Source organism: Cnephaeus nilssonii (assembly GCF_951640355.1).
Source record: "Cnephaeus nilssonii genome assembly, chromosome: 14".
In the NCBI taxonomy this organism is placed as follows: domain Eukaryota; kingdom Metazoa; phylum Chordata; class Mammalia; order Chiroptera; family Vespertilionidae; genus Cnephaeus; species Cnephaeus nilssonii.
The window spans coordinates 25,920,764-25,934,929 of record NC_137085.1 but is presented as its reverse complement, the minus strand read 5'-3'; the positions used below and the strand labels follow the sequence as shown (position 1 = coordinate 25,934,929).

At 51.3% G+C, this 14,166-nt stretch overlaps 1 protein-coding gene across 4 annotated transcripts in view; it reads left to right on the top strand.

Moving 5' to 3' along the window:
- COL15A1 (collagen type XV alpha 1 chain) overlaps positions 1-14,166 on the top strand; it is a 98,127-nt gene that overhangs the window by 50,516 nt on the left and 33,445 nt on the right. For 3 of the 4 annotated variants that reach the window (XM_079791258.1, XM_079791261.1, XM_079791259.1), the window contains 6 exons: positions 1,002-1,154; positions 3,307-3,468; positions 3,976-4,125; positions 6,923-7,015; positions 8,454-8,579; positions 9,123-9,185. In XM_079791258.1, the coding sequence (XP_079647384.1) occupies positions 1,002-1,154; positions 3,307-3,468; positions 3,976-4,125; positions 6,923-7,015; positions 8,454-8,579; positions 9,123-9,185 (747 nt within the window). The remainder of the gene's footprint in view (positions 1-1,001; positions 1,155-3,306; positions 3,469-3,975; positions 4,126-6,922; positions 7,016-8,453; positions 8,580-9,122; positions 9,186-14,166) is intronic. The other variant, XM_079791260.1, reaches the window with a different exon arrangement.

The window sequence follows — 14,166 nt, the reverse complement described above, 5'->3', positions numbered from 1 at the left end:
ACGGGGCTCTGGCAGCACCCAAAAGGGGCCAGAAGCCAGACTCGAAGCCTTCCTGGGGAGAGGATGCTGAAAGTGGGACCAAGGGGATGCTTAGAGGTGGCCTAGCAGATACGAGTGAGGCAGGTGTTCCAGGAGGTGGGCCAGCAGGAGCAAAGGCCTGGAGGCATCAGCACGAGCATACCAAGACGTGCTGGGTCAGGCGTGAGCGAGGAAAGGCCGGGAAACGTGGCTGAAGGGTCCTCTGAGTCTGAGGAAGCCATGAGAATGAGCCCGGCGTGTTCAGCAGAAATGGGAAGTTGCTGAGGGTATTAAAGAAGGAGGTGATGTAATCAGAGTAGGTTTTAGAAAGGTCACCTGAGCCTGAGTGGAGAAAGGATCGGGGAAGCAAGCCTGGAGGTAGAGTATGGTTCGGTGGCTGTGTCTCCTTCCAGGAGAGGGTGGTGTTGGCTCGCTCTGGGTTTGGTTAACAATGTGAGATCCTGCCAGGATTCCCACTGAGTAAAGGATGGGAGAGCAGGGCATGAGCTGGGTTTGCCAGAGGGACTATTGGTGGCCTTGGGGAGGGCAATGAGGCACTGGGCTAGGAGAGTGAGGAGAGCAAGTGGTCAGTGAGGCCAGATAGCCCCTCCCCCTAGGAAGCTGTGCATCCGGGACTGGGTTTTGTCCCTGCACCATGATTTGGGCACTCAGTGGTAGCTTCACTCTCAGCAGTAGTGGAAGGTGGATGGCAGCTGATGAGTGCCACCCATTGAGGTTGGCATGGAGGAGCGGGATGAACACACAGGCACCATACTGGCCAGGGTGCTCACACCTTGGGTGGTGTGCAGGTCAAGGTTTCTGTGTGGGTGCCCCAGTCAGGGCAGTGGTGTCTGGTGAGGTCTGGGATGTGCAAATGCTTTAAAGCAACAGGACTCACGTGCAGGAGGGGTCCTGGCTGTCTGCTCCCTCCAGCCAGAGGGCTGTGGATCACTGACCTGGTCCCCGTGATGTCTTCTATTCAGAGTCCAGATACTGAAGAAGGTTCGGCAGCGATATCAGGGGAGGAGGCCGAGATGCCCACCAGCACTGACGGGGAAGCAGAGGCCAGCACAGTGCCCACTGGGGAACCGGCCCTCTTCATGTCCACGCAGGAGCCTGAGGAAGGGGTCAGTCTGGTAAGGTGCTGGAAAGTTGAAGTCATGGCTGGGAGCAGACGTTGCTCTCTCAAAGGGCCAGTCTTCATTCTGTTCAGCAAATCCAGAGGAGCCTGAATGGGTTAGGGGCACCTTCCTGACCAGATACTCCCTCCTGAGGGGGTGTGTAGTGAAGCCCCTGCAGGTCCTTAGGGAGCCAGCTAGGGGGGTGAGTCAGATACATGGGGGTGAGTCCCAGGGCTGGTGCAGGGTCACTGCCTCCACCAGCAGAGGTCAGGTCCTGCTGGGCCCTGAGTAGGAGAGGTGACAGGGCTCAGCCATGGCCTGTTTCTGAGCATGCACACAGGCTGTCAAAGGATGGTGGAGGGTTGGGGTGCAGGCAGGCCCCCCAGGGTCCAAGAGCATAGCCAGGACTTCTCAGCCCTCTCCTTGGGGGTCATGGGGACTCTGATCCCAGCTCCTAAAGTCAGGACGCAAGTGTTCCAGGACACTTGGCAAGCCTGTCCCTAGAATGTCCCTAGAATGAGTGAGTATCCTGCAAGTTCTTCAAGCTCAGCAGACTTAAACCCGAACTCATTTCTGCTCCTCCTGAGTTCCCAGCTCAAATGAATGGGAGCATCGTATCCAATCCTAATCCAGATCCTCTTCCCTCTTTCTTCCCTCCCACATCCCATCAACCACAAGATTTTTTTACCTAAACACATGGTGGACCTACCCCTTCAACCCTTCTCCAGTGCCAGGACCTTGCCCTAGACCCGTGGTCGGCAAACTGCGGCTCGCGAGCCACATGCGGCTCTTTGGCCCCTTGAGTGTGGCTTTTCCACAAAATACCACGGCCTGGGCAAGTCTATTTTGAAGAAGTGGTATTAGAAGAAGTTTAAGTTTAAAAAATTTGGCTCTCAAAAGAAATTTCAGTCATTGTACTGTTGATATTTGGCTCTGTTGACTAATGAGTTTGCCGACCACTGCTCTGGACTGAGCCTCCCAGTTCCAGCCTGGCCAACTCCATCAGCCTCCCTGATTCCTCCTGGTGGGGGCAGCCATCCTGCAGACACTGCTACCCCGCCCCCCCCCCCACCCTGGCCTAGAAGGCTAGCAGGGTCTGGCCTGGCCAGCCTCACAGACAAGGTCTTGGACCCCTCCCTTCCCAGCTCTCAGCCTTTCAGCCTTGCTGACCTTATAGCTTTTCCACGGCCCCCTTCTTACCTCATAATCTTCCCATACCATCTCCTCTCTGCCAGAACCTTTTCCTCCCTCCTTCCCTCCTTAGTTCCTGCCTATCCATCAGAGTTCAGCTTAAACACCACTTTGTCTGGGAGATGCCCGCCCAGATTTGTGAAGTCTCCCCATGGACACATGCATGGTACCCGCACTTCTCCTCGGAAGGTCTCATCATCACTGTAACAAACAATAAACTTGGTGACTAGTTCACTTCCGGCTCCCTCCCAGGCTGCAAGAGGCAGGGATTATATACACCTTGTTCATCGATCTGCCTTCGTCCCTGCACATGGCGGGTACTTGATGCGTATTTGCTGAGTGAGTTATTAGAGGGAGATGTCAGGCCATCACACACCCACAGCACTTGCCTTTGAAATCATTCCGCGCATTTGCTCCCAGCCTTTCACCTCTGGCCTAACCTCAGCCGTTGAAACTCTACAGGGGGGAGGCTACGTCCTCACCAGCTGACAGCTCTGCTCACCACTGGGCAGTTACATGGTCGATTTTAATGAACCAAAGGATCACTGTCACCTTCTTTTCCTTCCTCTTCTTCTCCTTCCTCTCTTGACCCTCATCCCTCATCCCCCATCCCCCCCCCACACACACACATACACACACACACACACTTCTTTAAAGGTAAAGCCCTGATCACAAGGTGAGACTGCTAGGCACCCGGTCCCAGTTCTGCCAAGTCTTGTCTCGGTGGAAACTAGAACTTACCCAGCAGGGCTGTGGAGGGGGTGACTGTCCAGTGAGTGGGGGTGTGCAGGCTCGGTGCGCTGGAAGGACCCTGGGAGATGGAAGGGACCATCTGAGAGGTCTCAGATGAGCAAGGGAAGGGGCGCTGTGGCCGTGCCAATTACCTGATGGCCTGGCAGCGTTCTCCCTGCGGTCACGCACCACCATCCAGAGGCGAGGACGAAGTGGCAGGTCCCTCGCGCCAATTTTGTTTCAGGGTCCAGTCAGTGAAGGGAGTTTGACAACAGCAGCAGCTGCTGCAGAAATGCCCCTCAGCACCTGCGAGGACGAGGAAGAGGAAGAGGAGGCCAGCAAGGTTCCCACCGGTGGCCCCCCTCCTGGCACACACACAGCAGCCCCTGAGCAAGCAGTCACGTTTGTAAGTGCCCCCCTGCATCCTCTGTGGCTCACAGGAGGCAGAGAGGTCAGCATCCTGAGACAGGAGCAGCTACCTCCTTCCCAGGCGCAAATGCCCATCCAGCTTGTCAGAGCGCCAATGGGGGGCGGGGGAGGGGGCAGTAACTTCAGCTCCTTCCATGGAGGGAGCATGGCAGAGGGGCAGGGGAGCAGATATCTGTCTCAACCCTGCTACCTCTTAGCTTGTCCACGAAGAACCCTCTCAGGGCGAATGGCCAGAGCAGGAAGGGGTTGCTGGGAGGAGGGGGCAGGGGCTGCCCCATTACTGGGCACGGGGCTTAGAGGAGATGCATCTTTCAGAAGGGGAGTACGTGCTTCTGTGGATGTGTTGGGGAGAATGACAGTGGTCGGAAAGAAAGGGTTTTGAAGTTGGGCTAGTCCCATAGCAATAACAGTCACCCAAACTCCCAGGCAGGCAGCAGTGTGCACATTGCATCACCTTGATTCCTTGTGTGGGTTTTGCTTCCAGGGTCCTACTGAAGACGACTTGTCAGCAGCCACAACAGAGGAGCCCCTGTCCAGGGCGGACGCGGAGGAGTCGGGCCGCGCTCCCCCCGAGGGGCCCCTGCTGCCCAAAACCTCGGTCACTCCTGCAACAGCGGTCCCTCCGGTCACTTCGGTAAGTGGTGTAGAGGCGGGAAGGTTTACAGAGGAGAGAAGGAAAGGCTGAAATCCTGGGAGGAGCCTGTCCCTGCCTCTCTCAGAGGTGCGCTTTCCTTTTGGTTTGCAAACTGCCCAATTTGGGATCTCGAGGGGCCTCCAGCCTGGGGAACAGACAAGGAAGCGGAAGTTTGTAGAGGAAAAAGCAAGAGGTACAAATCTAGGGCACTTGGCTTCGTGTCCCATGCGTCCCTTACACTGACGTGAGAGCTTTCTGACGGGCAGAGCTCACCAAAGATGCAAAGGCCCATCTCAGATGTCAGGAGATCCCCTCACTGGAGGTGGGGAGCCTGAAAGACGGGGCCTGAGGCCGGGGCTGCAGAGGGAATGGAAGCATCAAAGATGTGTGCGTGGGGAGGGGATCACGTCCCTTCCAACAGGAGTTTCTGGCTGCACCTGTGTAACCTCACGCACATCCTTTCTTTTCTTTGGGCCGAAATCTCTGCCTGTGAAAGAGGGTGGTTGGGAGGTCAAGTCATTGCACCAATTGTGCTTCATGCGTTCCACCTCCTACCCCCACCTTTTGGAGCAGAGCAGAGAGGAGGCTGGAGTATTTGAAAACAAATCCCAAACCTCGTCTCATTTAACTCATCAACATGTTCATGTGTATTGCTAGTAGGTTGATCTGGACCTTTTGCTTTTTCCTTACCCACAATGCCATTATCCATTTCACAATGGTTCTTTCCTGTTGTCTAATACCGGAGTTTAAAAAAATCTTCTTACTGACGTTTGTTTGAACCTGGATCCACACAAGGTCTACATGTGACGCTCGGTTGCCGTGTCTCTTAAGTCTCTTTTCGTCTGTGGCTGTCTCCCCCCTTCTTCTCTTAGCCATTGAGATGTTGACAAAACTGGGTCAGTTGTCCTTAGGCCCGCCGTGTTTTCTGCTTTGAGCAGTTGGCACGTGGTGAGGGCGTGGTGAGGTCAGCTATGCTGGTGGGAGTGCTGCTGGGTTTATTACTCCTGGGAAGTTGCTTGTCAGCACATATTAGCAACCATGAAACTGCATATTGTTGACCCAGAAACTTCTAAGAATCCATCGTAAAGGAGCATTTGCTACGTACAAGGATTCCCATGAGTTGTCCATAGTAGAAAACAAAAATCGGACATGGTTTAACTAGCTAACCATGGTTAGTTGGATTAAAATATATTCAAATAACAGAACATATGCAGCTATTAAAATTATATTTATTCAGAGTACTTTATGATGGGGGAAAATACCACACAATGTTAAGTGGAAAAAAGCTGGTTATAAACTTGAGCATATTGTGTGGTCTTAACTATTTAAAAATAGACACATGCAAAAACCCTGGAAGGAAATACCCTCCCTAAATGTTAGCAGTTGATGCCGCAAAGTGGTAGAACCATGAGGGTTGTTTCCACCATCCCGTTATGACTTTTCCAGTGGGATTTGTAAAAGCTCTCTAAGAAGAGAGGTATGTGTGTGTGGGTGGGGGTGGGAATGTGGGTTGGGTACTTGTGAGGGTGAGAGAGAAAGGAGAAAAGGAGACACAAACACGCAATACTTCATCCTGGCATATTACTAATGAAGATTGATCACCCTTGAGTGCAGGAATCTGCAATGCATGGAAATGGATGCCCTGATTCCTGAGCAAATGGTTTAAAGGCACAGTAAGGACAGGCAAGAGAGCATCCACTCTGGAAAGTCTTTAAGATAATTTTAAATCTCAGAGTTACCCAAGGGCAGTGAGTGAGAGAGGCATCTAAACCTGGTTGTACAACAAAACTGTAGCAAATTCTCTCTCTCTCTCTCTCTCTCTCTCTCTCTCTCTCTCTCTCTCTCTGAATAAAGTGAGTATCATAGTACCTACACCTTGAATTGTTGTGAGGATGACATAAGTTAATACATGGAAAACTTTACCTGGTATATAGTATATGCTCAACAAATTTGTGCAAATGAGGCTCAGAGAGGGTTAAGGGTTTGCTCAAGGTCATAGCTCCCAGGAGTTGAATAGAGATGAGTTTTAGTGTCTGGACTTTCTACTTTTGTTTTCTGCACTGTCCATAACCACCCCTTTTCATACATGATCCATAAGTTGAACAGCAAATCCCACAGTGGTACCCATGAGGTCATTCCAGTTCTCAGGTCGTTTGGCAAATAGAACCTATTATCTGCTGGGTGCCGGTGACATAGCAGTGGCTTGATGTTAGGTAGATACCAGAAGGGTGTTTAGGGGGTTTTATTTTGTTCTTTGGAGGAACTGATGGCATTCAACAGGTATGTGCTGAATGCCTTCTTGGTGCCAGAACTCACTGGGCATCCAGAAGTGTCTCAGGTTGGGCTGACCCAGAAGAGTCCTAGTCTAGAGTGGCTGATGGACCGCACACAACTGAACTTCAAGTCAGGTGGTCCTGGTATGAAATCGAGACCTCAACAGAGGCTGGTGGAAACACAGGAGAGAGAGAAATTCTGTCTGAAAATGGGGTGGCGGGGGTGGGGGGGGGCGGTGATCACTGAATGGGCCTTGGAGGATGAGTAGGGATTTGAAAAGCAGGAAAGGAGGGTTGGGGCGAAGATGTGAAAACATGTAGCATGTTTGAGGACAATTGCGTGTTGGTGCACAGCTGGGAGGTGGTGAGGGAGGAGGGTAGCTGCAGAGTGGGAGAAAGGGCTGGAAGGAAGGGCGGACACAGACGTTAACAGAGCTGCAGAATGTGGGAAAACTTTCGGTGACCTGGCTGTCCTTGGGGAGTGGCAGTGGAAACCAAGTTGTGAGAAGTTTTTTTCTCCGCAGGTGGGAGCAGAGGCGGAGGGCTCTGGCCTGGGCTGGGGCTCGGAAATCGGCTCTGGCTCTGGTGACCTGGGGCACAGTGAGGAGCTGTTAAGAGTGAGTGTGAGGGTGACACGGCCTGGTGTCTGGGTGGCCTTCCCCATGGAGGGAGGGAGAGAGGGAGGGAGGAAGGGAGGGGAGAGGGAGGATGAGGGGGGAGGGAGGGAGGGGGGAGGGAGGGGAGAGAGGGCGGACACCAGACGGAACAGATTGGCCACCATCAATAATTGTTGAGGCTGGCGGTGGGCTCCCGGGAGCTCATTATATTGTATATCTTTGTATACATTTCCCCACGTCGGTAGTTTTGTTAAGTGAGCATGAGCCTAGGTTTACATTCAGAACCCCACCTCCCCACTTGCCTCCTTCCCCTGGCAGCCTTCTCCAGCAGGTGTGTCCATGGCCTTCACCCCCACAGATTGGCTCTGCCCACACCCCACCCTTTACATTACAGAGACCTACTGGCCTTTCCGCTAGACAGCATTTCTCACTTTGGCTTCCAGGCTCTTCTTGAAACCCTCCCTACCCAGAGGCCACTCCCTCCCTCCTCTCCACTCCTCTTCTCCCTCCGGGGTTTCCTGCTTCTCTGGCCTCCTGCCCATGGCTGGGCCCCCACTGGTCTGTCCCTAAGTTGCCCCCCAGGGAGCACCTTCCTTCAACAGCCACAGTTGACACCATTGTCCCTGCCCTCAACCTCAGCGCCCTCTCTTCCTTGGGGCACCTGAGCTGAACCCCCACACAGATGGCTCCACTCGGCTGCCCTCTGCCCACGCGCCATGACCGGGCGGGAAGGCTTTAGGATTCGCTGCTTGGGTCTTCCAGGCTGATGGGGTCGGCCGAGCCAGACAGAGGCTAAAGAGACTAGCACATTGCAGGAGGCTTTTTAACAATAAGAGCTAGCACAACAGGCAGTGTTTGACTGGCCTCTTGATTAATCAGAAAAGTGAGTTAACCAGCCGAAACCGGTTTGGCTCAGTGGATAGAGCGTCAGCCTGCGGACTGAGAGGTCCCGGGTTCGATTCCGTCAAGGGCATGTACCTTGGTTGCAGGCACATCCCCAGTGGGGGGTGTGCAGGCTGATCGATGTTTCTCTCTCATCGATGTTTCTAACTCTCTGTCTCTCTCCCTTCCTCTCTGTAAAAAATCAATAAAAAATATATTAAAAAAAAAAAAAAGTGAGTTAACCAGAGCATCTCTGAGGATTCCAGTGATTTGGGTTTTTATTGTGTGCATACACCTGAGGAGAAAACATGATAAAATGGGCTCAGCAAGACCTGGATTCAAATCCCAGCTCTTCTACGAATTAGCTCTGTGTGTGTGGCCCCTTCAGCAAGTTATAGCATCTCACTGAGCCTCAGTTTCCTCACCTGCTAAGTGGGCACACCCGTCTCTACTCGTAGGGTTGTTGTAAGCAATGGAGAGAATGGAGAGAACATATGTGCTCAGTATATATTTATCCCCTCCTCTGATGTTTCTTAACAGACTGTCTATTTTTTAGGGTCCCCCGGGCCCCCCGGGCCCACCTGGCTTACCTGGGACTCCAGGGAAACCGGGAACTGATGTTTTCATGGGACCCCCTGGATCTCCTGGAGAGAACGGAGCTGCCGGTGAACCTGGGCCCCGGGTGAGCTGCTGAAGTCATCTCTCCTCCCTGTGGCCACAGGTCTTCCTTCAGCCAGGGAGGGGCATGCAGACCGCAGACCCCAGTGCTGTCTAAGCTCACCACGGGGAGTGAGCAGCCAGCTAATGTTTGTAAACAAAAATCCTCAGCAAGTCCCTGCTAAGACTCAGAAGAAGCAGCAGCTGAGAAAAATATCATCCTACACATTGTTTTGCTGCTTTATTTAGTCAGTGTAGGAAACGCAGACTCACATGGGATCCTGGAATCATAGGACGTCAGTGCTGGGCCCGGGATGGGAGCCCCTCAGAGACCATCTAGTCCCACCCTGCCCCTGATTCCTCCGCAGAAGCAAACACTGGACCCTCGTCCATAGGTGCTCAGCCTCTGCTGGCCAGGACAGGCATCCCGCCATCGACCAGGCACATGCCCTGGAGCCACCAGCCTCACCTGCTGGGTCCTCCCAACCCTGGCCTCCTTATGTAGGAAGACTCTGTATTTGACTCTTATCAAGGATGTTGTGGGCTGATTGTCACTGATGTTCTCCAGGGCCCCAAGGGACAGCCTGGACTTGACGGAGCCTCCGGCAGTCCCGGGACAAAGGGGGAGAAGGTAAGAGGAAGGTGGGAGTGTTCTAACACATGGCAGCCACCAGGCCCACACTGCCCCTCTCTGACCTCTAAATCTGACCTTGCATCTTCTGTGAAAGACCCTCTCTAACCCCCTCCTGGTCCTCTCTGCTGCTGTCTCCATCCGGGGCTCTTTATGCCAGTCCTGAACTCAGCATCCGCCCTGCCCACTCCTGCACGTCCCCAGCTTCAGTGAAGGGCACTACCAGGTGCCAGTTACACGGACTCAGAAACAGAGTCCGCTCCAACTCCCTTCCTCTCCCTTTCCGGCCATGATCTGTCCGGCACCAGGACTGGCCAATCTGATGTCCACATCTCTAGCCCCTCTGTCCATCCTGGCCTCACGGTCATCTCTCCTTATGCGCACTGCGGCATCAGGGTCCTCACTGGTGCCCCAAGCTCCCACGTGCAATCCAGCCCTACCCACCTGCCCGGACCACTTCCTACAGTGGAGTTCCCTCGGTCACTGCCCTCTCCGAGGAGAAGATATCGTTGTCTCCCCACTGCCCCCCGGAAAAAAACCGTAACTCTGTGCAGAACCCTCGAGGCCCTTCCCGACCTGCCTTTCTCGCTCCACCCCCCACCCGCCCTCAGATGGCCTCCAGGTCAGCCAGCCTTACTGAAATGCTCTTCCCCCACAGCCTCCTGGACTTTGCCCTGGTTTTCTCTGTCTCAGGTGTCTTTCCCTCCCTCGTTCTCCCAGGCCCCATTCAGATATGTCCTCTGGGAAGCTCTCCCAGATTCCTTCCCAGCGGAAAGCACCCCTCCTTTCTCCACTTCCCATTTGCACAGTATTTATTCTGCTGGGACCCCGCTTAGGCAATGACACGATTGCTGTTAGCTTATCTGTCCGCTCCTACCCTCACCCTGACAAACACAGAGTCCCAGTATTGTCTGTGAATCCTTAAAACCTAGCACAGGCCTTTGTTAGCCTTTGATGAATGGATGCAACTTCTTTCAGGCGCCATTTTCATCTTCCATTCCCAGAGTCTTGCATGCCTTCACTCTCTTCCTTCTCTGTAAGCCCCTAGTTGCGCTGTGGGTGGGGTTCCTGCTCCCCCAGTGTTCCCAGGCTGGTGATGAGATTAGCCATGTCCCACAAAGGAGGGCAATAAAGACAAGATCAGCCCCCTAGTGGCGCAGCCTTGAGTTTTTCTGGGGTTTGGAAGAGGGAGGGTCTCTCCCAGCTGGGAGGGGGGCAAGGGCTTCTGTATACAACCACCCTCACTGAGCTGAATTTCCAGTTTCTGTCCGTTTTCAAGTGTGTTTATTTTAATTGAACCAGTAACTGGATTTTCGTGGAAAGCTCATTTCTCAGAAAAAAAGAAGAAATAATTGCCAGGCTTTATAGAACTCATTTTACATGTACCGACTCTTTCATAAGAAATTAAATTTTGCAGGAAACATCACAGACCTACACTCATCTTCCCTGTTCTTACCAGCTTCCTCCCCCCCACACAACCCCCACACACTCGTCTGGCACTTAAAAATACCCACGCCCATATCCGCACACTTACATCCCGCGCACACACACATCGCAGGCGCGCTCAGCAGCTGCTCAGAGAAGCAGCCGTGCCCGGAGCAGCAGGCTTGCTCAGATATAATTGTTGAAGACAAATCACATTTCCCCCTGAAGTTTGCTATGAGTCCTAATTTTGTCACACTGTGTATGTATATGATGCTTCCTGGTGAAGTAAAAGCAGAAGCAAACTCGAGAAGGACTTGCAAATTTGCATCCGGGAGCTCAAGGGGAAACTTACACATAACATTTACCTTAAAAAAAAAAAAAAACAACCAAAAAACCAAAAGGTAAACCAAGGAGCATGGTCTGGATGTAAAATAATAAAATCATGCTAAAGAAAAGAATAATTAGAATAATTTCAGGGATATAATAAAACAAAAGATCCAATGATGCATATATATATCTTTATTGATTTTGGAGAGGAAGGGAGAGGGAAAGAGAGATAGAAACATCAATGATGAGAGAGAATCATTGATAGGCTGCTTCCTGCATGCCTCCCACTGGAGATCGAGCCTGCAACCCAGGCCTGTGCCCTGACTGGGAATCGAATCGGAATCTCCTGGTTCACAGGTCGACACTCAACCACTGAGCCAAGCCAGCTGGGCCCAATGATACCTTTGAGCCTCCACAATATCTGTTCTTCAGCTTGCACACTTGCAATGACAAGGGACTCATTTCTTGCCGAGGCAATGCCTCCCATGGACACCTGAGAAAGGTCTTTCCTCGTGCTTATGAGGAAATTGGCCTCTGTTGTCATTTTCAGGACAAGTTGCCTGAAGTGGGGTTTTCACCCAAAGAATAAGGTCCAGTTTATTGGGCCGGAAGAAAATATAATATATAATCATTTTCAAATGTGGGGTTGTTCTCAAAATGTGGATGGTCGTTAAGAATTTATCAAATAGATAATTCTATGTTGACTTCCACAATAGGAGTATTTCTTAATTTATTTTCCCCAAATTAAGATCAACTGATTCTGAGATCTTTAGCCCAGGAAGGAGTAGATGAGGAACAGCCTGCTTTCTCAGATACAGATGCTTCTGGAAAGTATGCTGAAGAACCTGCTGGAGATGGGCCTCTGGAAAATCCCTTTCTGCTTTTGGCGCTGCAGATTCTGCTGTCCAGGTCTCCAGCATCTACCTACGATTAACAGAGTCATTCTTTCCCTTCTTTTATAATCTGTGTTTTGTTGTTGTTAATCCTCACCCGAGGATTTTTTTTTCCCGTTGATATTTTAGAGAGTGAAAGGGACGGGGAGAGACAGAGAGAGAGAAACATCGATGTGAGAGAGACGCATCGATTGGTTGCCTCCCCCACATGCCCCTACCAGGATCGGGGATTGAGCCTGGCACCCTTCAGTCTTCGGGCTGATGCTCTAGCCACTGAACAAAACCGGCGAGGGCATTTCTTTCATAATCTGAATCATTCATTGTCTTCTTCAGTCTCCAAAGATACTAGGACAACCAGGTAGAAAAGAGTTTGTGCTTTGACATTTTCTTCAGTGCCCAGAATTGCTGAGGAACGTGAAGCTCCGAGAAAGTGGCCTTGAGTAATCTCACTGAGCTGCTGAAATGTCAGTGTTTGCATTATCTTTTCCACAGTGTAAGGGAAGTGTACGTAAATCATCATTACCTTACCTTTCGCCACGTAATCCCAACTTGGCTCTGAGCAATTCTCTGAGTCTTGTATAATAAAGAGCAGGGTACTTACTGCTCCAGACCCTGAGCAGCCCGCTGCTCTTGACTAGGATCCAGTCATGGGTTTAGAGCTTGTAACAACATATTTCAATTAAACATTCTAATACTGGCCTGAGTTCCCATTTTATGCCTTATTTCATCATCAGCCATGTTTGGTACAAAATCAGGATTGTAGGCCTCCATGAAACTAAATAAACCGCAGTCCCTTGTCACTGTAGCGTGTTGAAGTTATCGTTATAACAAATACCGTGAGCAAAACCAACAGGCACCCACAGGCACTAAGCTGTGCTGTCTCAGAAACCACAACAGAAAAAAAAAAAAAATCCATGAATTTATTCGTTTTTTTTTTTTTTTTATGTTCCTGTGTGAGGAAGTCTAATAACGACCTTAGCAAATCCAGTCAGCATAATGAGCTGATATGACTAATGATTCTGAACCACGCTTTTGCCACATGCAGCACTCGTTCCTGCGCCTGGTTCTGTCCCGGGTTTCTGTTGTGTAGCTGATCTCTCCATACTTCCTCGTCGCCACTAGACTTGCAGTCGTGCTGGTTGGAATTCCAAGACAGTGCAGAGCCTAGCACAGTTCTCTCAGGGAGGAACGAAGTACAGCTCTACCGCCACCGTTTGGGGAGTATGAGGTCTTTGCTGACCCTTTTCCTTGGGGCTCCCACTTTTCACTCTACCTGTTCATGTAAATTCCAATAGGAAGAGCTCGTCCGTCCCCAGCCTGATCTGCTCATATTCCAAAGTGGTGGCCCCCGAATCTGTGAGCTGGTGGAATGGGCCCAAATACTGTCTCTCCACATGCAGGGCCTCTGTAACCTGATTCTTTATGTAGTTCTCTCTCCAGGTGTGTCTCTTCTGTCATTCAGACCTTCTGTCCTGTTCTTTCTTCCAACAGTTATATATTTTTATTTCCAAGATCTCTACTTGATTCTTTTCCATAACCACTGTTCTTACTTCATAGTGGCTTGTTTCACGACTGTACTATCCTCCCTTTCCTCCCTGAGAATATATATCAGATCCTTCACGTACTGATTGGATTGTGTTCTTAACTCTGTTCCCTCAGGCATACATTCCATTGTTGGCATTGTTGCCTTCCCTCAGATGTGCGGTGTTTTTGTTTGTGGGTTTGCTTTCAAAATTGGACTCCCTCTTGGTCTGTTTTCTGTGTGTGTTTTTACAGATTGTTGGGTTGTTGTGCAGTAGCTACTATTGGGACATCCGGGTTTCAGGAAGGGGATGGGAGGAGTAGGATGTGCCATCAGGCAGGTACCTCAGCAGCAGATCTTATGAGTTTGGGGTGCCCCTAGATTTCTCAGGGTTCCCTAGCCCCTGGGCCTCTGCCCTATCTTTTTGTTCCAGGAAATAACTCTTATTGTTCTTGGACTGGCAGTGGGAGTGGGAGGCGAGGGGAGATGGGCAGGGCTCCTTGGCTGTGCCTTGCTCCAAAATTTCAACCATGTCCCAGTCAGAGCCACACCCTCCTCCTGGCTTCCACCACCAGTTTGCCGATACTTTTCTCCCCTGGTTTCTCTCTCTGACTGGAGCCTCTGGCTTTGGCTTTCCACCTGTTTTCCCTTCGGCATTCTTCCCTGTTTAAGATTCAGTGTGACTCGCCCTCTGATTTTTGAGCATGACTTTTGGAACTATCCACTCCGCCATTTCTATGGAGTGGGTGTAGAAAGGGAATCTAGCTCAGGGAAATGGGACTGGGGCGAAGGGCATCATAATCAGGTGTCAGGG